This window comes from Vombatus ursinus, unplaced genomic scaffold (assembly GCF_900497805.2).
Source record: "Vombatus ursinus unplaced genomic scaffold, bare-nosed wombat genome assembly UNPS02014793.1, whole genome shotgun sequence".
In the NCBI taxonomy this organism is placed as follows: domain Eukaryota; kingdom Metazoa; phylum Chordata; class Mammalia; order Diprotodontia; family Vombatidae; genus Vombatus; species Vombatus ursinus.
Window position 1 is genome coordinate 6,625,429 of NW_020954571.1, and position 19,134 is coordinate 6,644,562.

The 19,134-nt window shown below is 41.0% G+C and overlaps 2 protein-coding genes across 3 annotated transcripts in view; one reads left to right on the forward strand and one right to left on the reverse strand.

Annotated features, from left to right (window-relative positions):
• The window catches only part of GTF3C4 (general transcription factor IIIC subunit 4), a 36,113-nt gene extending 20,087 nt beyond the window's left edge, over positions 1-16,026 (reverse strand). Inside the window, exon 1 of the mRNA XM_027869688.1 lies at positions 15,622-16,026. Coding sequence (XP_027725489.1) covers positions 15,622-16,011 — 390 coding nt within the window. The 5' untranslated portion in view covers positions 16,012-16,026. The remainder of the gene's footprint in view (positions 1-15,621) is intronic.
• Positions 16,027-16,240: 214 nt separating this feature from the next.
• DDX31 (DEAD-box helicase 31) overlaps positions 16,241-19,134 on the forward strand; it is an 87,403-nt gene continuing 84,509 nt past the window's right edge. For both annotated transcript variants that reach the window (XM_027869740.1, XM_027869741.1), the window contains exons 1-2: positions 16,241-16,270; positions 17,050-17,450. In XM_027869740.1, the coding sequence (XP_027725541.1) occupies positions 17,337-17,450 (114 nt within the window). In that variant the 5' untranslated portion in view covers positions 16,241-16,270; positions 17,050-17,336. The remainder of the gene's footprint in view (positions 16,271-17,049; positions 17,451-19,134) is intronic.

Sequence of the window (19,134 nt, forward strand, 5' to 3'; positions counted from 1 at the left end):
GACTTGGATGAACATGTACAAGATACACTTGTCAAATTTACTGATGATATGAAGCTGGAGGAAATAGCTAATTCATTGGATGACAGAATCAAGACTCCAAATTATCTCCACAGGCTGAAAGGATAAGATGAATCAGACAAGATGAAATTTAGGAGGGATAAATATGAAGACAACTAATAGACAGTTAAGTCAACAGGCCAACAAGAATGTATTAAGCACTTGTTGTGTCAGGCACTGTGCTTACTTTACTAGGGATACAAATAAAGGTAAAAACAGTTCCTGTCCTTGAGGAACTCAAAATTTTAGGCAAACAATTATGCTAAAAACAAGATATCTACAGAATAAATTGAAGAAAATCTGAGAGGGAAGGCATTAGAGTTAAGGGGCCTGAAAAAATCTTCTTGCAGGTGATCTGAGACTTGAAAGAAGTCAAGGAACCCAGGAAGTAGAGAAAAGGAAAGAGAACATTCCAAGCATAGGCATTGTCAGTACAAATGAACTGTGTATTTTAAATGTGCTCTAAGAATGCTGTTCTTAGAGTGAGATAGGAAGCCGGTGTCACTGGATCACAGATCTTACAGAGAGGATGAAAATGTAGGGAGAATGGAAAGGTAGGAAGGGGCCAAATCATGAAGGACTTTAAAAGCCAAACAGAGGCAAGGCAACAAGCACTTATTTATCCAAACAAAGGATTTTGCATTTGATTTTGGAGGCAATAGAGAGCCACTAGATTTTACTGAGTGTGGAAGTGACACAGAGAGATCTACACCGTAGAAAGACCACTTTGGTGGAGTAAGGCAGAAACTTTCCTGAGCTCTCCTAAATTTACCTCCAAACAACTATAAAATAATACCTCAAAATGAATTTGGGAGCAGCAAAACCAACAAAAGGACAGGGTGAAACAATTTTCCAGTCTAAGACAACTTAGAAGGTCATCAGGAAAGGTTTGTCCCACTTGTCAAAGGGGAGTACAGTCAGTGCAATCAGTATTCAGGTAAGCCAGCAACAGGCTGTCCCCCAGCAAGTCAGCAGCAAGGCTCTGAGCCCTGGTGCAGGTCAGGGCAGCAGGCCAGCAGCAAGGCCCCATGCCCCTGGCACAGTAGGCCAGTGGCAAGGTCCAGCACCCCTGGTGCAGCCGGCCAGGGGGGAAGCCCTGTGCGTCCTGTGAAAGAAGCTTGGGAGAGCACCCCCTTCACTCCAGGAGGAACGCATAACTTTAACATAAAATTAAGACACAAAAGAGGCTGGAAAAGTGAGCAACAACAACAACAACAACAACAAAACACCTTATCATGGAAAGTTACTATGGTGACAGAGAAGATCAAAACACAAACTCAGAAGAGGACAACATGTCAAAACACCTATATGCAAAGGCTCAAAGAAAAATGTGAATTGGTCTCAGGCCCCAAATGAACTCCTAGAAGAGCTCAAAAAGGACAGGGTAAGATAAAATAAGAGACAGAAGAAAAATTGGGAAAAGAAATGAGAATGATGCAAGAGAATCATGAAAAAAGAGTCAATAGATTGGTAAAGGAGCACAAAAAATGGAAAAAGATGTACAAAAATTCACTGAAGAAAACAACTCCTTAAAAAAGTAGAATTGGCAAAATGGGAAAGGAGATCCAAAAGCTCACTGAAGAAAATAATTCCTTAAAAATTGGAACTGGGCAAGTGGAAGCTAATGACTCCACGACACAAGAAAAAATTAAAAGAATGAAAAAATAGAAGAAAATATGAAATCTCTCAATGGAAAAACAACTGACCTGGAAAATAGATCCAGGAGAGAGGTAATTTAAAAAAAAAAAGCTTAGACATCATATTTCAAGAAATTATTAAGGAAAACTTTCCTGATACATTAGATTGAGAGGGTAAAATAGAAACTGATGAAATCCACTGATTGCCTCCTGAAAAAGATCCCAAAATGAAAACTCTCAGGAGTATTATAGCCAAAATCCAGAGCTCCCATGTTAAGGAGAAAATACTGCAAGTAACCAGAAAGAAACAATTCAAATATCATACAGCCACAATCAGGATTACATAGAATTTAGCAGCTTCTACATTAAAGGACTGGAGGGCTTGGAATATGATATGGATATGATATAAAAGGGGGAGTATGGAAGACAGATGTTATGAAGGTAGAATTGACAGAATCTTGCAAATGATTAAATATGATAGGTAAGAGTAAAGATTTGAAGATGAAGCCAAGGTTGTGAGCTTGGATGAATGGGATGATAATGGTGCTTTAAGCAGTAATAGGGAAATTACTAGGGGGTGTGGTTTGAGGAGGAAAATAACGAATTCAGTTTTGGAAACGTTGAGTTGAAGGTGTCTGCAAGACATTTAGTACAAAATGTCTAGTGGGCAGCTGGAGATGCAAGATTGGAGGTCAGTAGAGAAGTTAGAGCTGGATAAATTGATCTGAGAATTATCAAGATAGAGATGATAGTTGAATCCACTGGAGCTCCATTTTTTCTGCTTCCTTTACCGATCTATTGACTCTTTTTTCACGATTCTCTTGCATCTTTTTTTTCTTTTCTTTTCCCAATTTTTCTTCTGTCTCTCATTTCTTTTCCCAATTTTTCTTCTGTCTCTTATTTTATCTTACCCTGTCCTTTTTGAGCTCTCCTAGGAGTTCATTTGGGGCCTGAGACCAATTCACATTTTTCTTTGAGCCTTTGCATATAGGTGTTTTGACATGTTGTCCTCTTCTGAGGTTTCTCCCAACGCTCCAAACAAAACAGTATAGAGTGAGAAGGGAAGATGGCCCAAGATAGAGCCTTGGGAGAAACCAATGGTTAGTGGTGTGGCTTGGGTGGAAATGGAGTAAAGGAGACTGAGAAGGAGTAATCAGATTGGTAGGAGAACTAAGAGAGGACATGTCATGAAAACCCAGAAAGAAGAATATATCAAGGAGGAGAAGGTGATAGATAGTACCAAGGGCTGAAGAAAGGTCAAAAAGAATGAGGATTGAGAAAAGGTCATTAGATTTGTTAATTTAAAGATCATTGATAACTTTAGAGAGCACAGTTTCAGTTGAATGATGAGGTCAGAAGCCAGACTGCAGAGAGTTGAGAAGAGAATGGGAGGAAAGGAAGTCCAGGCACCAATTGTAGACATTCTTCTCAAGAAGTTTCAGCAGAAAAGGGAAGAAAGATATAAAAAGATAGCTAGTGAGGATCAACAGATCAAGTGACGGTTTTTTTATGTATGGGGGAGACAGAGCCATGTTTGCAGGCAACAGGGAAGTAGCTTGTGTTGTTGTAGTACATTGGTATCCTTGAGATATTAGAAATACAAATGTAAGCTCTCCTGCATCTTAGGTAGTCTGTCCTTGAGGAATTTACAAAAAAAATGGATAAAAGTCACATGGAATGAGAAGGAATGGAGGGACAACAATATGCACTGGTCAAAGGAGTACCTATATTACGAAATCACTAATCCACCCAAGCATCAAATACAAAGTCTACATTTCAGGTTAAAAAAAAAATCAACTGCACAAGAATGAGGAATACAGCCAAATGCAGTTCACATGAAAAAGACTTGGAAGTTTTTGTTGATCATAAGCTCAATGAGCCAATGGTAGGATGGAGCTATTTTAAGAGCTAATGGATTTTTTTTGGGTATGTTAATAAAAATAGTGTTCAGATCAAAGGAAGTAATAGTTCTACTGTACCTATACTTATCAGACTACATCTGGATAATGTGTTCAGTTCTGAGTATCACATTTTAAGTAGAACACTGATATACTGGAATGGGTCCAAAGGAAGGGCACCAAGATGGTTAGGGATCTGAAAACTAATTCACCTGAGCAACAGTTGAAGGAACTAAAGGAACTAAAAAATGTTGAATTTAGACAAGAGAATACTTAAAGCCGATGAGATAAATGTCTTGAAACATCTGGAAGGCCATTATCATGTAAGAGTAATTATACTTATTTCATGTAGTTTCTGAGGACAAAAGTAAGAAACAATTGTTGGAAACTACCAGGAGGAATATCTTAGCTCAATATAGAATAAATTTACTAACATTTATTGCTACTCATTAACAGAATATACTATTTTACAAAGTAGCGAGGTTCCCTGTCACTAAAAGCATTCAAGTATTACATAAGCATGATGATATAATTTTTTTCAAAAGCTAACATGTACTTATTGTTTTAATATCTACAAAGCATTTTAGATATATCACCTCATTTGATCATTACAATTATCCCTATTTTATAGATGAGGAAGCTGACAGGAAGGCAAAGATCCCCTCCACAATCTGGCTCCAACCTATCTTATTTCACGTTGCTCTGCTTAATTTTACATTCCAGCCAAATTAGACAGTCTACAACTGAAATCTGCCTCTTTACAACTTCCACTTACTAACTAATACTGTCCTTTGGGGCCAACCATAAGTCTAATCCTTCTTTCACAAGCCAGTCCTTCAAATACTTGAAGATGGATATCATGTCTTCTCTTCTCCAGGCTAAACATCCTCATCCAGCATCATCTGAAGACCCTTCACCAGGTTGGCACTCCTCTGGATGTTGTCCAGCTTATCAATGTGTTTCCTAAAATAGAACACTTAATAACACAAATATGGTCTGATTGGGATAAAGTACAGGTACTATTACCTTTGGTTGCTATATCATACTACCAATTCATACTGAGTTTGAAGTTCTCTGAACTATTTGAACACAAACGCAAAATGGAATACAATAGGGATAAATATATTCTAGACTGTTGAGAAGTATTGAGATCCTATCATCCAACATGTTAGCTGCTCATTCCAGTTTTGTGGCATTTTCAAATTTTATAAGTATGCCAGCTATGATTAAAAATTTAAATGGCATACAGCCAAGCACAGAATCTATGTCATTCCATTAGAGACCCTCTTAGAAGCTGACATCCAGTCATCTGTGATTATTCTTCAGGTCCAACTCTCACTTGAACATCTTTCCTCATATGTAAAATGAGAATAATACCTTTCCTTCCTCTCTCTCTTATATAGGTATAAATAAGCTAATACATACAAAGTACTTTGCAAACATTAAAGTGCTATCTAGGAATCATTCTTGGGTGCTTAATAAGTGTTTGTGGAATGGAGACAATTGGTACTCCTTGTCACAAAGTTAGCAAGTGTTAGAGGTGAGAATTGAATCCAACTCTCACTGGATTGCAAGTATAACAATGTGTACTCTACTACAATTCTTCTCAAGAGTTGACAAAATCATCTCACTTTCACCCCGTCTACCTCCCTCAGCCAAAAAATCAGTAACAAATCTGTAAACCAACACTTAGATACACAAAGAGAGCTGCCCTTTGAAAGATTCCCCACTCCCTGAAGCTGGGTGGTACAGTGGATAGAGTGCCAGGCCTGGTAACAGGAAGACTCATCTTCTGGAGCTCAAGTCTGGCCACTGATATTTACTAGTTGTGTGACCCCAGGAAAGTCACTTAACCCTGTTTGCCTCAGTTTCCTCATCCGTAAAATGAGCTGGAGGAGAAAATGGCAAACCACTCCAATATCTTTGCCAAGAAAACCCCAAGTGGGGTCACAATGGGTTGCACAGGACTGAAAACAATTAAACAGTAACACTCCCTGCAACCTTCTCACCAGTTAATAATTTTATAATGTTGACAATCATGTCTCCTAATATCTGTTTCATGAATCAGATTTTCTTGAAGAAGAGTATATAATTGTGAAATAAAAAGAGCATTGGGCTAGGACTCTGGAAACCCAGATTCTCTCCCAGGCATTGGAACTAACTAGCTGTCTGTTGTGGACAAGTCACTTTATATCTCTTAGCATCAGTTTGAAGCAGAGTCCTAAGTGAAAATTGCACTGTAGCAAGGTCCACTTCTGGGGGACACAGCCAAGCTTGAAACATGTTAAGTAGTTAATATTTAAATTCCAAGGACCATCATCAACAGAAAAACCAAAGGACAAATACAGATTTCTTCACATTACCTACCAATATACCATAGTTTAAATTAACCACAGGGGCTTCTTTTAGAGCTGTAGAGACAATTTAGCATTCATGTTCCACACAATCATAGTTCCTCTAACAAGGATGCCAATTGAAATGGTGGCTTATATGATGTGATATGCATACCAAATTTAGTAAGAAATGGAAAATAATGAAATTACCCAGGTTAACATCTATTAAGAGTTGAGAATAAAGATTTTTCCAGTACTATTGAGGCAGGATCTGAACTAGAGACTGAGTCAAGTTCTTGAAACTTCTTTATAAGGATACTATGAGTTTTTTTTTAATTTTATTATTATTTTTTAAACCAAGTTAACAAATTCTTAACATCTTATTTCACTCTGGGCCCTCAGTGCAGCAAGGCATCCTATTAGTATTTCTTCCTTAGTTGATTCCCTCTCCCATGAACCATAGTAGCTGTTTCAAACTTTTCCTTCTCTCTTCAGGATTTCTATATCATTCTCTCTACCCTTTCTGCCAGAACTTTGACTCATACTTCACTAAAAACACTGAGGCCATTTGCTGAGAGCTCCCCCTCTTCATCTCACAACTGTATGATGTCAGTCCTCTATTGTCTATGTCACCCTTCCCTCTAGTCTTTGATGATATTGATGCTGTGGCCCTTTTGCTTGCTAAAGCCAATCACTTTCCAGGCATGTACCTCTGATCTTCTCCCATCTTCTCCAGCAGACTGCCCCACAATATTCTCCAACCTTTCTTTAATCTTTACTCTTTCTCTATTGTTTTTTTCTCTGCTTCCTACAAACATGGCTGAGTCACCCTCATCCCTATAAATCCCTCACCAGATCCTACCATGCTCTCCAACATCTCCTCTGTTCAGCTAAACCCTTGAAAAAGATTTCTACAATCTCCTCTCACTCTCTTCTAAACCCTCTGCAATCTGGCATCTGACTTCATCGTTCAACTGAAATTGTTCTCTCCTCCTCAGGTTTTCATTGCTATGTTTTCCCATTACTCTCCTCCTACTTGTCCTACTACTACTTCTCAGTCTCTTTTGCTGTATCCTCCTTCTTGTTATACCTATTAACTGTGGGTGTCCCTGAAGGCTCTGCCCTGGGCCCTCTCCTCTTTTCTCTCATTCCTGTCTCCTCTATTTCCATGGGTTCAATTGTCAGCTCTATACAGACGATTCCCAGATCTTCCCAGTCTTAATCTCTCTGAATCTGCCTATTGTACATTTTGAACTAAATGTCCCATAGGCACCTCAAACTCAACATGTCCAGAACTTGTTATCTTCTCTCCATCTCTCAACTTTCCTATTTACTGTTCAGAGCATCACTGTCCTTCCAATCATCCAATCCCTCACTCTCACTCAACCCATCCATCTAATTCATTGCCAAATCTCATTATTTCTGAATTCACAACATTTTTCATACAGCCTCCTCTCTTCATTCACACAGCAACCACCCTAGTAAAGACCCTCATCACCTTTACCTAGGTTACAATGGCCTTTTAATTAGTATCCCTGCCTCTCTCCACTCTAGCCCATCCTCTACTCAGCTGCCAAAGTGATTTATCTAAGGTTCAGTTAAGTCAGTCAACAAACATTTATTAAGCCTCTACTCTGTGCCCCGTACTGCTAAGTGCTGGAGATACAAAAAGAAGCAAAAAACAATTCATGCCTCCAAGGAACTCAAAATCTAATGGATGAGACAACAAGCAAACAAATATGTACAAACAAGCTATATACAGCAGTAGTGTCAGACTAAAGCTCTGCTGGCCCTATAATGACCTAGAAAGCCACAAATGAATATTGGCTATTTTGTATTGTATTTCTCTTTATTTTAACACTTCCTAATTATATTTTAATCTGGTTGAGGCAGCAATCCGAAGTTTTGCAAGCCCATGCCCATTCTCAAGTTTGACCCTTGTTTTACAGGATAAAAATACAGAATAAATAGGAAATAATTTAAAAACTGAAGGCACTAGAATTAAAAGGGGTTGGGAAAGGGTTCCTGTAGAAGATGGGATTTTATTTGGACTTGAAGGAAGCCAAGAAGTCTGATAAGGAGGGAAAGCATTCCAGGCATAGGAAACCACAAGAATTGAGAGATGGGGTATCTTGTTCCAGGGACAGCAAGGAGGTCAGTGTCACTGGATTGAAGGGCATGTGAGGGGATAAGATGTAAAAAAAACTGGAAAGATGGAGGGGGCCCTAGATTATAAAGGGTTTTGAACACTAAACAGAGGATTTTGTATTTGATTTTGGCAATAGGGAGCAACTGGAGTTTACTGACTAGAGGGGTGACATGGTTAATAGGTGCTTTAGGAAAAACACTTTGGTGGTTGAATGTAGGCTGGATTGGAATGGGGAGAGACTTAAGGCAGGCAGACGCATCAGCAAGCTATTGAAATAGTCCAGGCATGAGGTGATGAGAGCCTCCAATAGAATGATGGCGGTGTTAGGAGGGAAGAGGGAGTATTCAAAAAACATTGCAAAGGTGAACTTGACAGGTATTGGCAACAAATTGGGGGAGGGGGGTGTGATAGATAGTGAGTTGAACATGACTCTGAGGTCGTAAGCTTGAGCGACTAAGAGGATGCTGCTGCCCTCTGCAGTAATTGGGAAAGTGGAAGGTGGGGAAGATATGGGCAGGGGTGGGGACCTGTGGTTTCCAAGCCATATGTGGCCTTTTAGGTTCTTGGGCGCGGCCTTCTAGGTTCTTGGGCGCAGCCTTTTGGCTGAGTCCAAGTTTTACAGAATAAATCCTTTCATTAAGGGAATTTGTTCTGTGAAGTTTGGATTCAAAGGGCCACACTTGAGGACTAGAGGGCCACATAGTTCCCCACCCCTGGTTTGGGAAAAAGATAATGAGTCCTATTTGACATTTCTAGTTTAAGATATCAACTGGACATACAGTTTGAAATGTCTGAAGGACAGAAAATATGAAACTGGAGGTTAGCAGACAGGATGGAGCAGGATAGGTAGATTTGAAAATCATTAGCATAGAGATTAAATTAAATTAATTAGATTAAATCCATGGGAGCTGATGAGACAACCAAAGTGAAATAGTATAGAGGGAGAAAAGAGCTCAGGACAGAACCCTGTGTAGCACCTACAGTTAGAGGACATGATTTGGATAAGGATCCAGCAAAGGAATTTCAGAAGAACCAGGAGAGAATAGTATCCCAAAAACCAAGAAAGAAGGGAGTATCAAGGAGGAGAAGGTGATCAATCACGTCAAAGGCTGCAGAGAGAGATGTAAAGGAGAATTAGGACTGAAAAATGTCATTGGCTTTGGCAACTAAGAGATTACTAGTAATTTTGCAAAGACCAACTTCAGTGTAATGACAAGGTCAGAAGGCAAATTATACAGTATTAAGAAGAGAGTGGGGCAGCAAGAAGAGAGTGGCACAATGGATACAGTGCTGGGCCTGGAGTCAGGAAGACTCATCCTCCTGAATTCAAATTTGACCTCAGATACTAACTTACTAACTTTCTTGAGGTTGTGTAACATAATATCTGTAGTGGACCCAGTCTGAATGGTTGTATGCTTTTCTCTAACTTTTGTTTAGAAGCACATGTGTAAGAGCAAAGGCAGTGGATATGGTTGAGGCTTGGCAGGTGATATGATAAATAACTAGGGATTCAAGAGAAGGGGGCAGTGTAAAGCTGAATTGATTCACCAAGGGGTAAAGAAAGAGATGGCTAGTGCAGAGGAGATGGCCTCGGAGAGAACTGAGGGGGTGAGGGATTGGAGATTATGGTGTGACTAAAGAGTTGTGTTTGGTAAGGGAAGGCAGAGGGAGAAATGGAAAGCCAATAAATTATAGTCAGATAAGGAGATTTGGGAAATCTTCAACACAGAAGTGGTACATTTGTGGATGATGGCAAGATCAAAGGTATGACCATCTCTGCATGTGGCTGAGGTATTGTGGAGTCATGGGAAGTGAGCAGTCGAGGAACTTAGTGATTAGGATATTTGAAAGAGAGAGTCAATATGTATGTTGAAGTCCCCTAGTATGACCAGCAGGAGTTGGGAAGAGAGTAAACATTGTGAGCCAGGTATTAAACTTGTTGAGGAAGGAAAGGGAGTGATCTGGAGATCTATAGACAACAGCTATCAGAATTACAATTGGGTGGTGGATATAGATTGCCTGAACCTCAGAGGAGAAAAGGTTACTGAGTGAGAGAGGTAGGGGGAGAACCTGGAAGTGGCAATGGGGAGAAAGGAGCATTCTTTTTTATTTTAATATTTTATTCCCCTTCCCCAATTACATGTAAGGAAACACTTTTTAGCATTCTTTTTAAAAAAAAATTTTTGAGTTCCAAATTTTCTTCCTCCATCGCTTCCTTCTCTTCTCCCCTCATCGAGAAGACAAGCAATTCGATAGAGGTTATACATGTGCTGTCATGCAAAACATATTTCCATGTTAGTCATATTGTGAAAGAAAACAGACAAAGAAAAAATAAAGAAAGTAAAGACAAAGTATGCTTCAATCTGCATTCAGGCTCCATTAATTCTTTCTCTGGAGCTAGACAGCATTTTTCATCATATGTCAGCAAGGAGTATTCTAACTGCCCCTTTTCAACTGATGAAGCAAGGGGATTGAGTGACGGTACAGCTAATAAGGTGAAGTTCTGACTATGTCTTGCTTTTACTCAATAAACTCCAATGGCTCCCTATTACCTTCAGGATCAAATAGAAAGTGCTTTATTTAGCATTTAAAGCCCTTTACAAATTTACAATTTAAAGCCTTGGCTCCTTCTTTCCTTTCCACTCTTTATGTAAAGGGTATACTGGCTAACTTGCTGTTGCTCACACATGACATTCCATCTTTTTGACTCTGTGCCTTTGTACAGGCTGTCTCTGATAGCTGAAATTCTGTCCCTCTTCAATGCCATCTCTTAGTTTCCCTGGCTTCCTTTAATTTTTAGCTCAAATACCACCCTTTGTCAGAGGCCTTTCATGTTCCCCAGTGCTGCTAGTGCTTTCTACTCTAAGGCCACCTTCTATCTACTGACCGTATCTTGTAGATACTGATTTATATGTGGCATTTCTTCCCTCTATCCCTTATAATTTGTCTCTCATCACCTCACTCCTCCCCATCTTAGCTCCACCTAGCCCCACCCTGACCTCATGACTTCATGCTGAGCTCTTTGAAAAAATGGAACATTTTTGCTTTTTCTTTGTGTCCACAGTGCCTGGCACATAGTAAGTATCCAATCTGATTAACTGACGCTCTGAGTGGACAGAACCAATATCCCCTTTGAGTATTAAGGCTCTAGTAGTTGAGTCCTATTTCCTATTCCACCCCCAAACTAAATCCCCAAAGGGCCACAGGCCAGTGACAGCTTTAATTTGTTTTATTATAATTACAATGGCATATCTATTTTGTACCCCACTGCCAAACCTACAGGTGACTCTATTCTGTCAACCTCTTACTTAGTTATTATAGTCAATATCAAAGAGCAGGCATTCCATTATGAATAACACAGGAGTCAAGAAAGTTTACAGGTTCTTTCATGATAGTTTTGAAAAGGGCACTCATCAAATCTGACACAAAACTATTACTGTTACAAACTGCCAATTGTTACAACTGTAAATCTAAGAGCTTTATTAAGGAAGTTGTGAACTTGGTACTGCCCACCTGAAATTATTATGTAGTTCAACTCTTGCTTTGTCAACTTTTGCTTCTAATACAGTGGTTAGAAGGTATTAAAACTATCCAAATGAATTATAGACTTGAAACAAATGTTAATAAAACAACTAAGTTTCAGTTCAGAGGTCTTCAACCTAGCACAGAGGCAACTGGCATATAAGAATAAAGGGATACTGATCTGGAAAAGGTGAATGAACACAACTACAGTCTCAACTTTCAAACTCTCACAGTCTCAGATAATGACTTGGATAGTCTCATTTTCCTTATTTCAGACAGTTGTGAAAATAACTGAGAAAAAATGTGAAATTCATTAGAAATAACATTCAATTTCTTAGAAGAAAGTATTTTTATAAATTTAAGGTATTATTCTGTGAACAAGAAATTAAAACAAGAAAACCACTCTTTCAGGAAGGAATTAGTAAAACAAAATCAGTCAAGAAGCATTTATTAAACATCTGCCATGTTCCAGGCATTGTGCCAGGTGCTAGGGCTATGAATACAAAAGTGGAACAGTCTTTGCCATCAAGGATCTTATATTCTACTGACGGGATATTCACAGAGAAGTAAACACAGGATACATAAAAAATAAATTCACAATGATGAGTGGAGAGATGAAAAACTGTGACAATCAGAAAAGACTTCTTTCTTGAAGGGAGTTAGCACTTGAGATGAGTCCTGAAAGGAGGTAGGGGTTCCAAAAGGCAGATGTGAGTGAGCATTCCAAATGCAAGGGACAACCTGGGCTCTCCTATGGGCTTTCCATAAGTGAGGGATGGAATGTTGTGTACCAGGAATAGCAAACAGGTTAGTTTGGCTAGAGTATAAAATGTGTGAGGGGGACCAAAGTGTATTCAGAATGGAAAAATGGGGGGAGCCTAATGGTGAATGTCTTCAAATGAGGAGCTTCTATTTTATACTTAAGGCAATGGGCTCGACTAAAGCTTGCTGAGCAGAAGAATGGCATGGTCATATCTGTGCTTTAGGGATATCACTTTGGTAGCTGTGTGAAGGGTGGACTGGAGATAGGCTGGATGCAGGGAGACCAATTTAGAGGCTACTACAATAGTTCAGATGAAGGACCTGAACTAGAGTGGTTGGGATGTGAGGAACGAGACCAAAGACTTAAGAGATGTTGCGGAGATAGAACTGCCATTGATAGGATATGGGCCAATGGCAGAATAAAGAGTTGAGGATGACTTTTACATTATGAACCTGGATTACTGGAAGAATGGTGCTGCCCTACACAGAGACGGAGAAATTAGGAGAGGTAGGTTTAGGGAGAAAGATAATGAGTTCTATTTTGAACATGTGGGATTTGAGATACATATGGGACATCAGGGAAGTGAGGAAGTAGAGGCAACAAGTGTGGAAGCTGTCTTTTGAAGTTAGACTAGGTAACAGAAGGAAGAACATGGGTTAATAGTCTAAGGAGATGGTAGGGTCAACTTAAAAGTTTTTAAAGATGGGGAGGATTTGGATATATTTGTAGGCACCAAGGAAGATGCTAGTGGACAAAGGTTGAAAATTAGGGAGAATGCGAAGGTGACAGAAGGAGCAAGCTTCTGGAAAGAGATAGGAGGGAATGAGATCTATGGACACATGGTACAAGTAAAAGGATTAGAGCTGGCAAGAAGGATCACTTCATTATCTGAGACAGAAGGAGAGGATGGGGGATGATGCTGAGGTGATCTGATCTGGAATTGGGGAAGAAAGAAAACTAGACCCAATGTTCTCACTAGTCATCAGCAGAAGCCCTCTATGCTAGTCAGAACGATATCCTTACTGTCCCCTATATACATGTAACAATAAGTTGTTGTTGTTCATAACGATTTTGCACAAAATAATCTTCATTTTTACCACTGGAATGCCCTTCTACTTCTTTAACAAGTTAATTCTACACTTTTTCCTAAGATCTAGCACAAAAAAAAACCTCATGTTCTCCAGAAAGCCTCCCTTGATTAACCTTAAGTCTTTTTCCTTTTCCTTGAGTTCCCTTTAAGTATACATTTATTTATTTATTTATTTATTTATTTATTTATTTGGTCAGGATTGCATGATTTAATGAAAGACGGAGCATATAGTGTAAAGAGGGCTGGAGTCAAGAGACTTGGGTTTAAATTTTGCTTCAGACACTTATCTGCTATTTGACCATAGACAAGTCTTTTAATCTCTAAAAATTTTAGTTTCTTTATCTGCTAAAAATTGAGCCAATGCTTGAAGTTTCTACCTCATAGGGTTATTTATTTATTTATTTATTTGGCTAGGCAATGGGGTTAAGTGACTTGCCCAGGGTCATACAAGTAGTAAGTGTCACCTGTCTGAGGCTGGATTTGAACTCAGGTCCTCCTGACTCCAGGGCTGCTGCTCTATCCACTTCACCACCTAACTGCCCCTACCTCACAGGGTTATTGAAAGAAAAGCACTTTTCAAACTTTCCAGTCCTATAAAAATGGGGTCTAGCATGCAACTTGTTGAAAACTGTTCCTTTCAGGCTTTTTGTCTTCCTGACTGTAAGCTCCTTGAGAGTAAAAACAATATCTTTACCTTCACTTCTCTTCTATAATTTGTAATACACTGCTAGACATACAAGATACTTGTTGAATTGTACTGTTCTATAACTTACATCCAATCAGTTTATTTATATCTCCCCCAAGGACAACCTACAACATGTTTAGTGGTATGCCTTTACCAATTTAAAATTTAACATTGTTTTTTATTTAATAAGCTAACTTAGAAACTAGTCAGTAATATTCTTGAGGTTACGTCTAATGCCCCCATGTAACATTTAAGATGGCTGCTACAGGCAATGGGTGTAAAATGTTAAATAATTTAAACTTTTATTTTTAAGGGAGAGTTCTTGAACTTTCAAACCTTGAAGGGTAAGTGTAAGCTCTCAAATACTTAAGGGGATCTGCAATTTCATATATTTGGGTGCAAACTGCAACCCATCCATGTGTGCCCATCCCTTGTTACTCTTTTCCAAGTCCATTCATGAGTTTTTACAAGGAATTTGTTCAATGTGCTACTAGCCTTCCTTGATTTCACCTATTAGGAGGATTTTTTAAATAGGAGGGAAGAGGAAACCCCCTTGCTAAAGAAGCACTAAATTAAGAATATGAACCAAAGGATCTCCATTTCTAAAATTTAATAACCATGATTATAAATGCTTGAATAAAGACTTAGAATTGGTTGCCCTGAAGGTTAAAACCATACATCTATATAGTAAACCGCTAAGTGAAAAGTGATGCCTTCATAAATGTTACTTTTTGGACGGTAAGTGGAAATCAATCTGTATCTATGGATTATTTGAGTTTTGCTTTTACTGAAAAGCAAAGAACAGCATCCCATTTCTGGTCCATTGTGTTTTACCCATCTGCCCATCACTGAAGCGCAGAAAACTTTATAACTAAAGTTACTGAGACCGTTGAAACAATTTTTAAAAACAATTTTCAAAATCCTTCCTCAAAAGCAAAAGGAGCAGCTCCCTCTGGAGTAAACAAAGCCAGCTTCTGGGCCTGCCTTCCAGGAGCCAGTCCCAAACAATAGGAAGTGGCAGGCAATAGTGGTAGGTCTAGGGTTGGCTCAGTAGGGGTGGGAGTGAGCCAGTAACTGTTAAACGAACTGCGAGAAGACAAGACAGGTGGAGTCAGAGCCCTTGGTGGGCCAAAGCTGAGACTTGGGGGCAGGTTTCCCGGAGGAGGGCGGGTGGGATGGGGGAAAACTCAGGCATCCTAGGGGCGGGGGAAGAGAGGGTGGAAACAGCTGTCGAGCAATTCTAGAGGGCAAACACAACCGGTTCTTTTTCTCAGAACCAGGCCAGTGCTTCTGGCTCAAGTCGCCCGGTAAATACTCAACAGCAGCTGTTGATCCAGTGAGTGGAGGTGAAGAGGAGGGATAGGGTGGCAGGGACCGGGGTCCCCCAAGGGTGAGTGACGGGACCACAAATCGATCCCAAGCTAGCGAGGAAAGGACGGAGGGAGGAGAGGAGGAGGAGGAGGAGGAGGCGGGGAGCCCGGGCTTACCTTGAGCAGGCAGCTGTTGGCCGGGGCGGGCACCGAGGTGCGGTGGATGACCAGGTCCTGGCCCGGGCTGTGCACGTCGCAGATGAGCTCCAGCACCGCGATGCTGCGGGCAGTGGAGACCGACACCCGGTGGTCCTCCGACCAGGACAGCGGCTCCAGGCCGCTGACGGGGTGCTGCAGCTTCACGGCCGGCTCCCGCCGCGCCGCCACGAGCCCGAAGCCGGCGCTGGGCCCCGCCGCCCCGGCTGCCCCGGGAGCCGCAGCCACAGCCGGCTCCTTCTCCCTCTTCTTCCCTTCTCCTTCCTCTTCCTCCTCTTCCTCCTCCTCCTCCTCCTGCGGCTCAGCCTCATCCGCCACGGACATCACCCGGGGCTGGTCGGACCCCGACATCTTCCCAGGAGCGGTAAGGCCCGAGCCGGGGACGCGCTAACTCCCGCCGTCGTCGCCGCTACCACCGCCGCCGCCGCAGCCGCCCCCTCTCCCCCCTCCTCTTCCCGGCTCCCCGCGGCCCGGAGCGCCGCCGAGCCAGGGAGGACCCCGCCGTTGCCTAGCAACCAAACCCGGGCCTAGGTGACTAACGCACTGCCTGCCTAGAATGTATGTTCTTTCTTTCGAACTACCGCAGGCCAAGCACATCTTCTCGGGGATGGTTTGTGTTGGGGGTTGAAGGGGGAGGGGAAGGGGAATAAGAGGGGGTCAAGGCTCCGGGCGCATCCCTACAAAGATCAGATGGAATGGCAAGTGGCCCAGAGGCGGAAAATTTGGATAAATAGTAGTCGTCCCTCCCTCCTCTCTCACCTGGGGATTACTCCTTCAGCCAAGGGTGAAAGCTGCGAGTGACCCGAGTGTCTTGCTTTCTAAAAGTGCAGATCATTCTCTGGGGAGGGATTGCCACTGATCCTTTGCACCTCTGATCCTTTAGAGGAAACTAGTCATGATCCTTCAGGTGCTGCATCAGGGAAATGGATCTGAAGAGAGCTAATTCCCTGGCCTTTCTCCTGTCCCTGGGTCGTAGGAATGCAGGGTATTTTACAGACATCACCTCGTATATGGAGTCATTTTTATTTCCTCTCCTCTTCTTTGGTGGGGAGGACTCTCTGTGTGTGTGTTTTCGTAAACCATCCCCTTTCAATCCTAGGCAAGAAGGAAGGATGAGAAACTCCTGCCAAACCACAAATAAACAAATCCATCAGAAACGGCAGAAAGAAAGCTTTAAGCATTCCTAAACTCCCCCCCCCCCACAACAAATGGAGAGGGCTAATAGCATACTGCTCGTAATATTAAGCAAGGCTAGGTTCCTACCCTGAACTAAAATACACAACATGCTTGCTCTTCAATATGTTATTCTCTCTGATGTGTGTTTTTCACAGGCATACAGATGCTTCGAGACACTCAGGCGCATTTAGATTTACTTGTTTGTTTGTTTAGTTTTATTTCTTAAGGAAAGTCTCTGGAGCAAAAGAAGGAAGGAGAGGAGATTGACAGCCAAGGTATCTCAGTGACTTAATGACTAAGGGGAGTGTTGGAGGCAGCTATGCCGGGGTCCTTCTTCGTCATTGAGGACTGCACTCACTCACTGACATGTGGACTGGAGTAGTACTGAAAACTGACTACTATCAAGTTATGTTCTGGAGCAGCTGAGCTGGACTTTCTTTGAGGTTTAGATCTGCAGGCCCTTCTTCCCCATAGCCTGCCCACTCTGCCTTGGACAAGCTATGGCAGCAGATGAAGGTTTACTTCTCAATATTTCAGAGGACTGGACCTTCCCGGGCTTTCACTACTCGGAGCACAAGAAATTTCCCAGATCCTTTGGAGCCGAGGAGAGAAGGGTAAGGCTCTGTTCTGCATCGTTGAGGTTGTGTTTGTTTGTGATACCAAGAGATATTCATTCTGTTTGTATTGATTTGGTGATTAGGATTAATCTGAAATATGCTTGACTCTTACGTCCCCCCCCCCCCTTCCCCCAGGCCACCCCTTCCTCCCTTGGTTTGTTTGTTTTTCGAAATCAGGGTAGTACAGTGGAAAGAACACTGGTTCTGGAGTTAAAGGGACGGATTTGCCCCTAATGCTTACAGCCTTGGTGACCTTAGACACCTTAGGCCAATCAATTAACTTGCCTGAGCCTCAGTTTCCTCATCTGTAAAATGAGGTGTTTGGATTACATAGTCTCAGAGGTCCCTTCAAGCTATTTAATATGATTTATTATGATCATAGAAGTCACCTTAGTTCAGTTATCCAAAAAAATCAGATCTCAGACAGGGTCTCAGCTGCCTATTTATAAAACCAAACGTAAGTTTAAAAGGTTGTAAAATGATGGAATGTAGGAGTTGGAAGGGAATCTTAACCTTCTCGGAGGAACCCAAGGATCTTTGAGGGGAAAGAACTCACCCAAAGTCACAGTGTGAGTTAGCCAAAACTAAAACTCCCTGTCTTTTGCCACCCGAGGCTATTTCTCTGTCCTGACTTTTATGAACTTTAGTTATGTCAAAGCATTTGCATTGGGTTACATGCAAAATAGCTTGAGATTGATTAGTCCAGACCTTTCATTTTATAGATGGGGAATTGTAGGCCAAAAGAGGGGATGTGACTTGACTAAGGTCACACAGTCATAAGTGGGAAAAGTAAAGACTTGAACCCATTTCTGAATCAAATACAGTTCTTCCTCCTCTCCACCACTTTCCTGTAGGTAAGGTAGACAGAGCTTCAAAGCTGAAATCTTTCTATTCTGCTTCTGATCTCCAGTTTGCTTTTGTGTAATTTTGAAACCACTTCTGCCCCTATTTCTCCATTAGTGAAAAGGGAGTGATATTGTTTTATAGATTATCCACTTGTTTTATAGATTATTTACTTTTAGTGTGGCCTGCCTTCATGGATTCATTTTAAATGTGCTTCTGGGTGTGGTCAGTTAGTCAACAAATAAGTATTAGTGCCTACTTTGTGCCTGACTTTTGTTCTAAGTACTGGGATATAAATATTTGAGAAATGTATGAAGTACCAAGTACTGTTACAGGTAACAGAAGATTGTCCATTTGAAAGATCCTATAGTGGCAAATTGTTGGCAATTTAAAGAACATTTATTGTCCTTGGTGATTAAGTGAGCAAAGCATTTCTATATGCCATCTCAAGAATTCTAAACACTTTAAGGCATGTAAGAGGTACTTAACCACCCTGGCCTCAGTTTCCTCACTTAAAAAATGAAGTTGGGACTAAATTTTCAAAATCCCTTTCAGCCCTGAGAGTCTACAATTCTAATAGGTAGGTAATTGAAGGGACTGCTGAAGATATAATAAATCTTGATTTTAGCAAATTATTTGAGAGAGCATCCCATAATAAGTTGATAAAAATAAGATGATAAAATGTGTCCTGGATTATGCTGATGATTATTGCTCATATTTACATAGCATTTTACAAAATGCTTTCCTTATTCTATGCATACTATACATACTATATATGGTCAGTGCTTTCTTGATCCCTGAGTTGTTAGTTCTCTCCCTTTCCCCTATTTGGGGAATC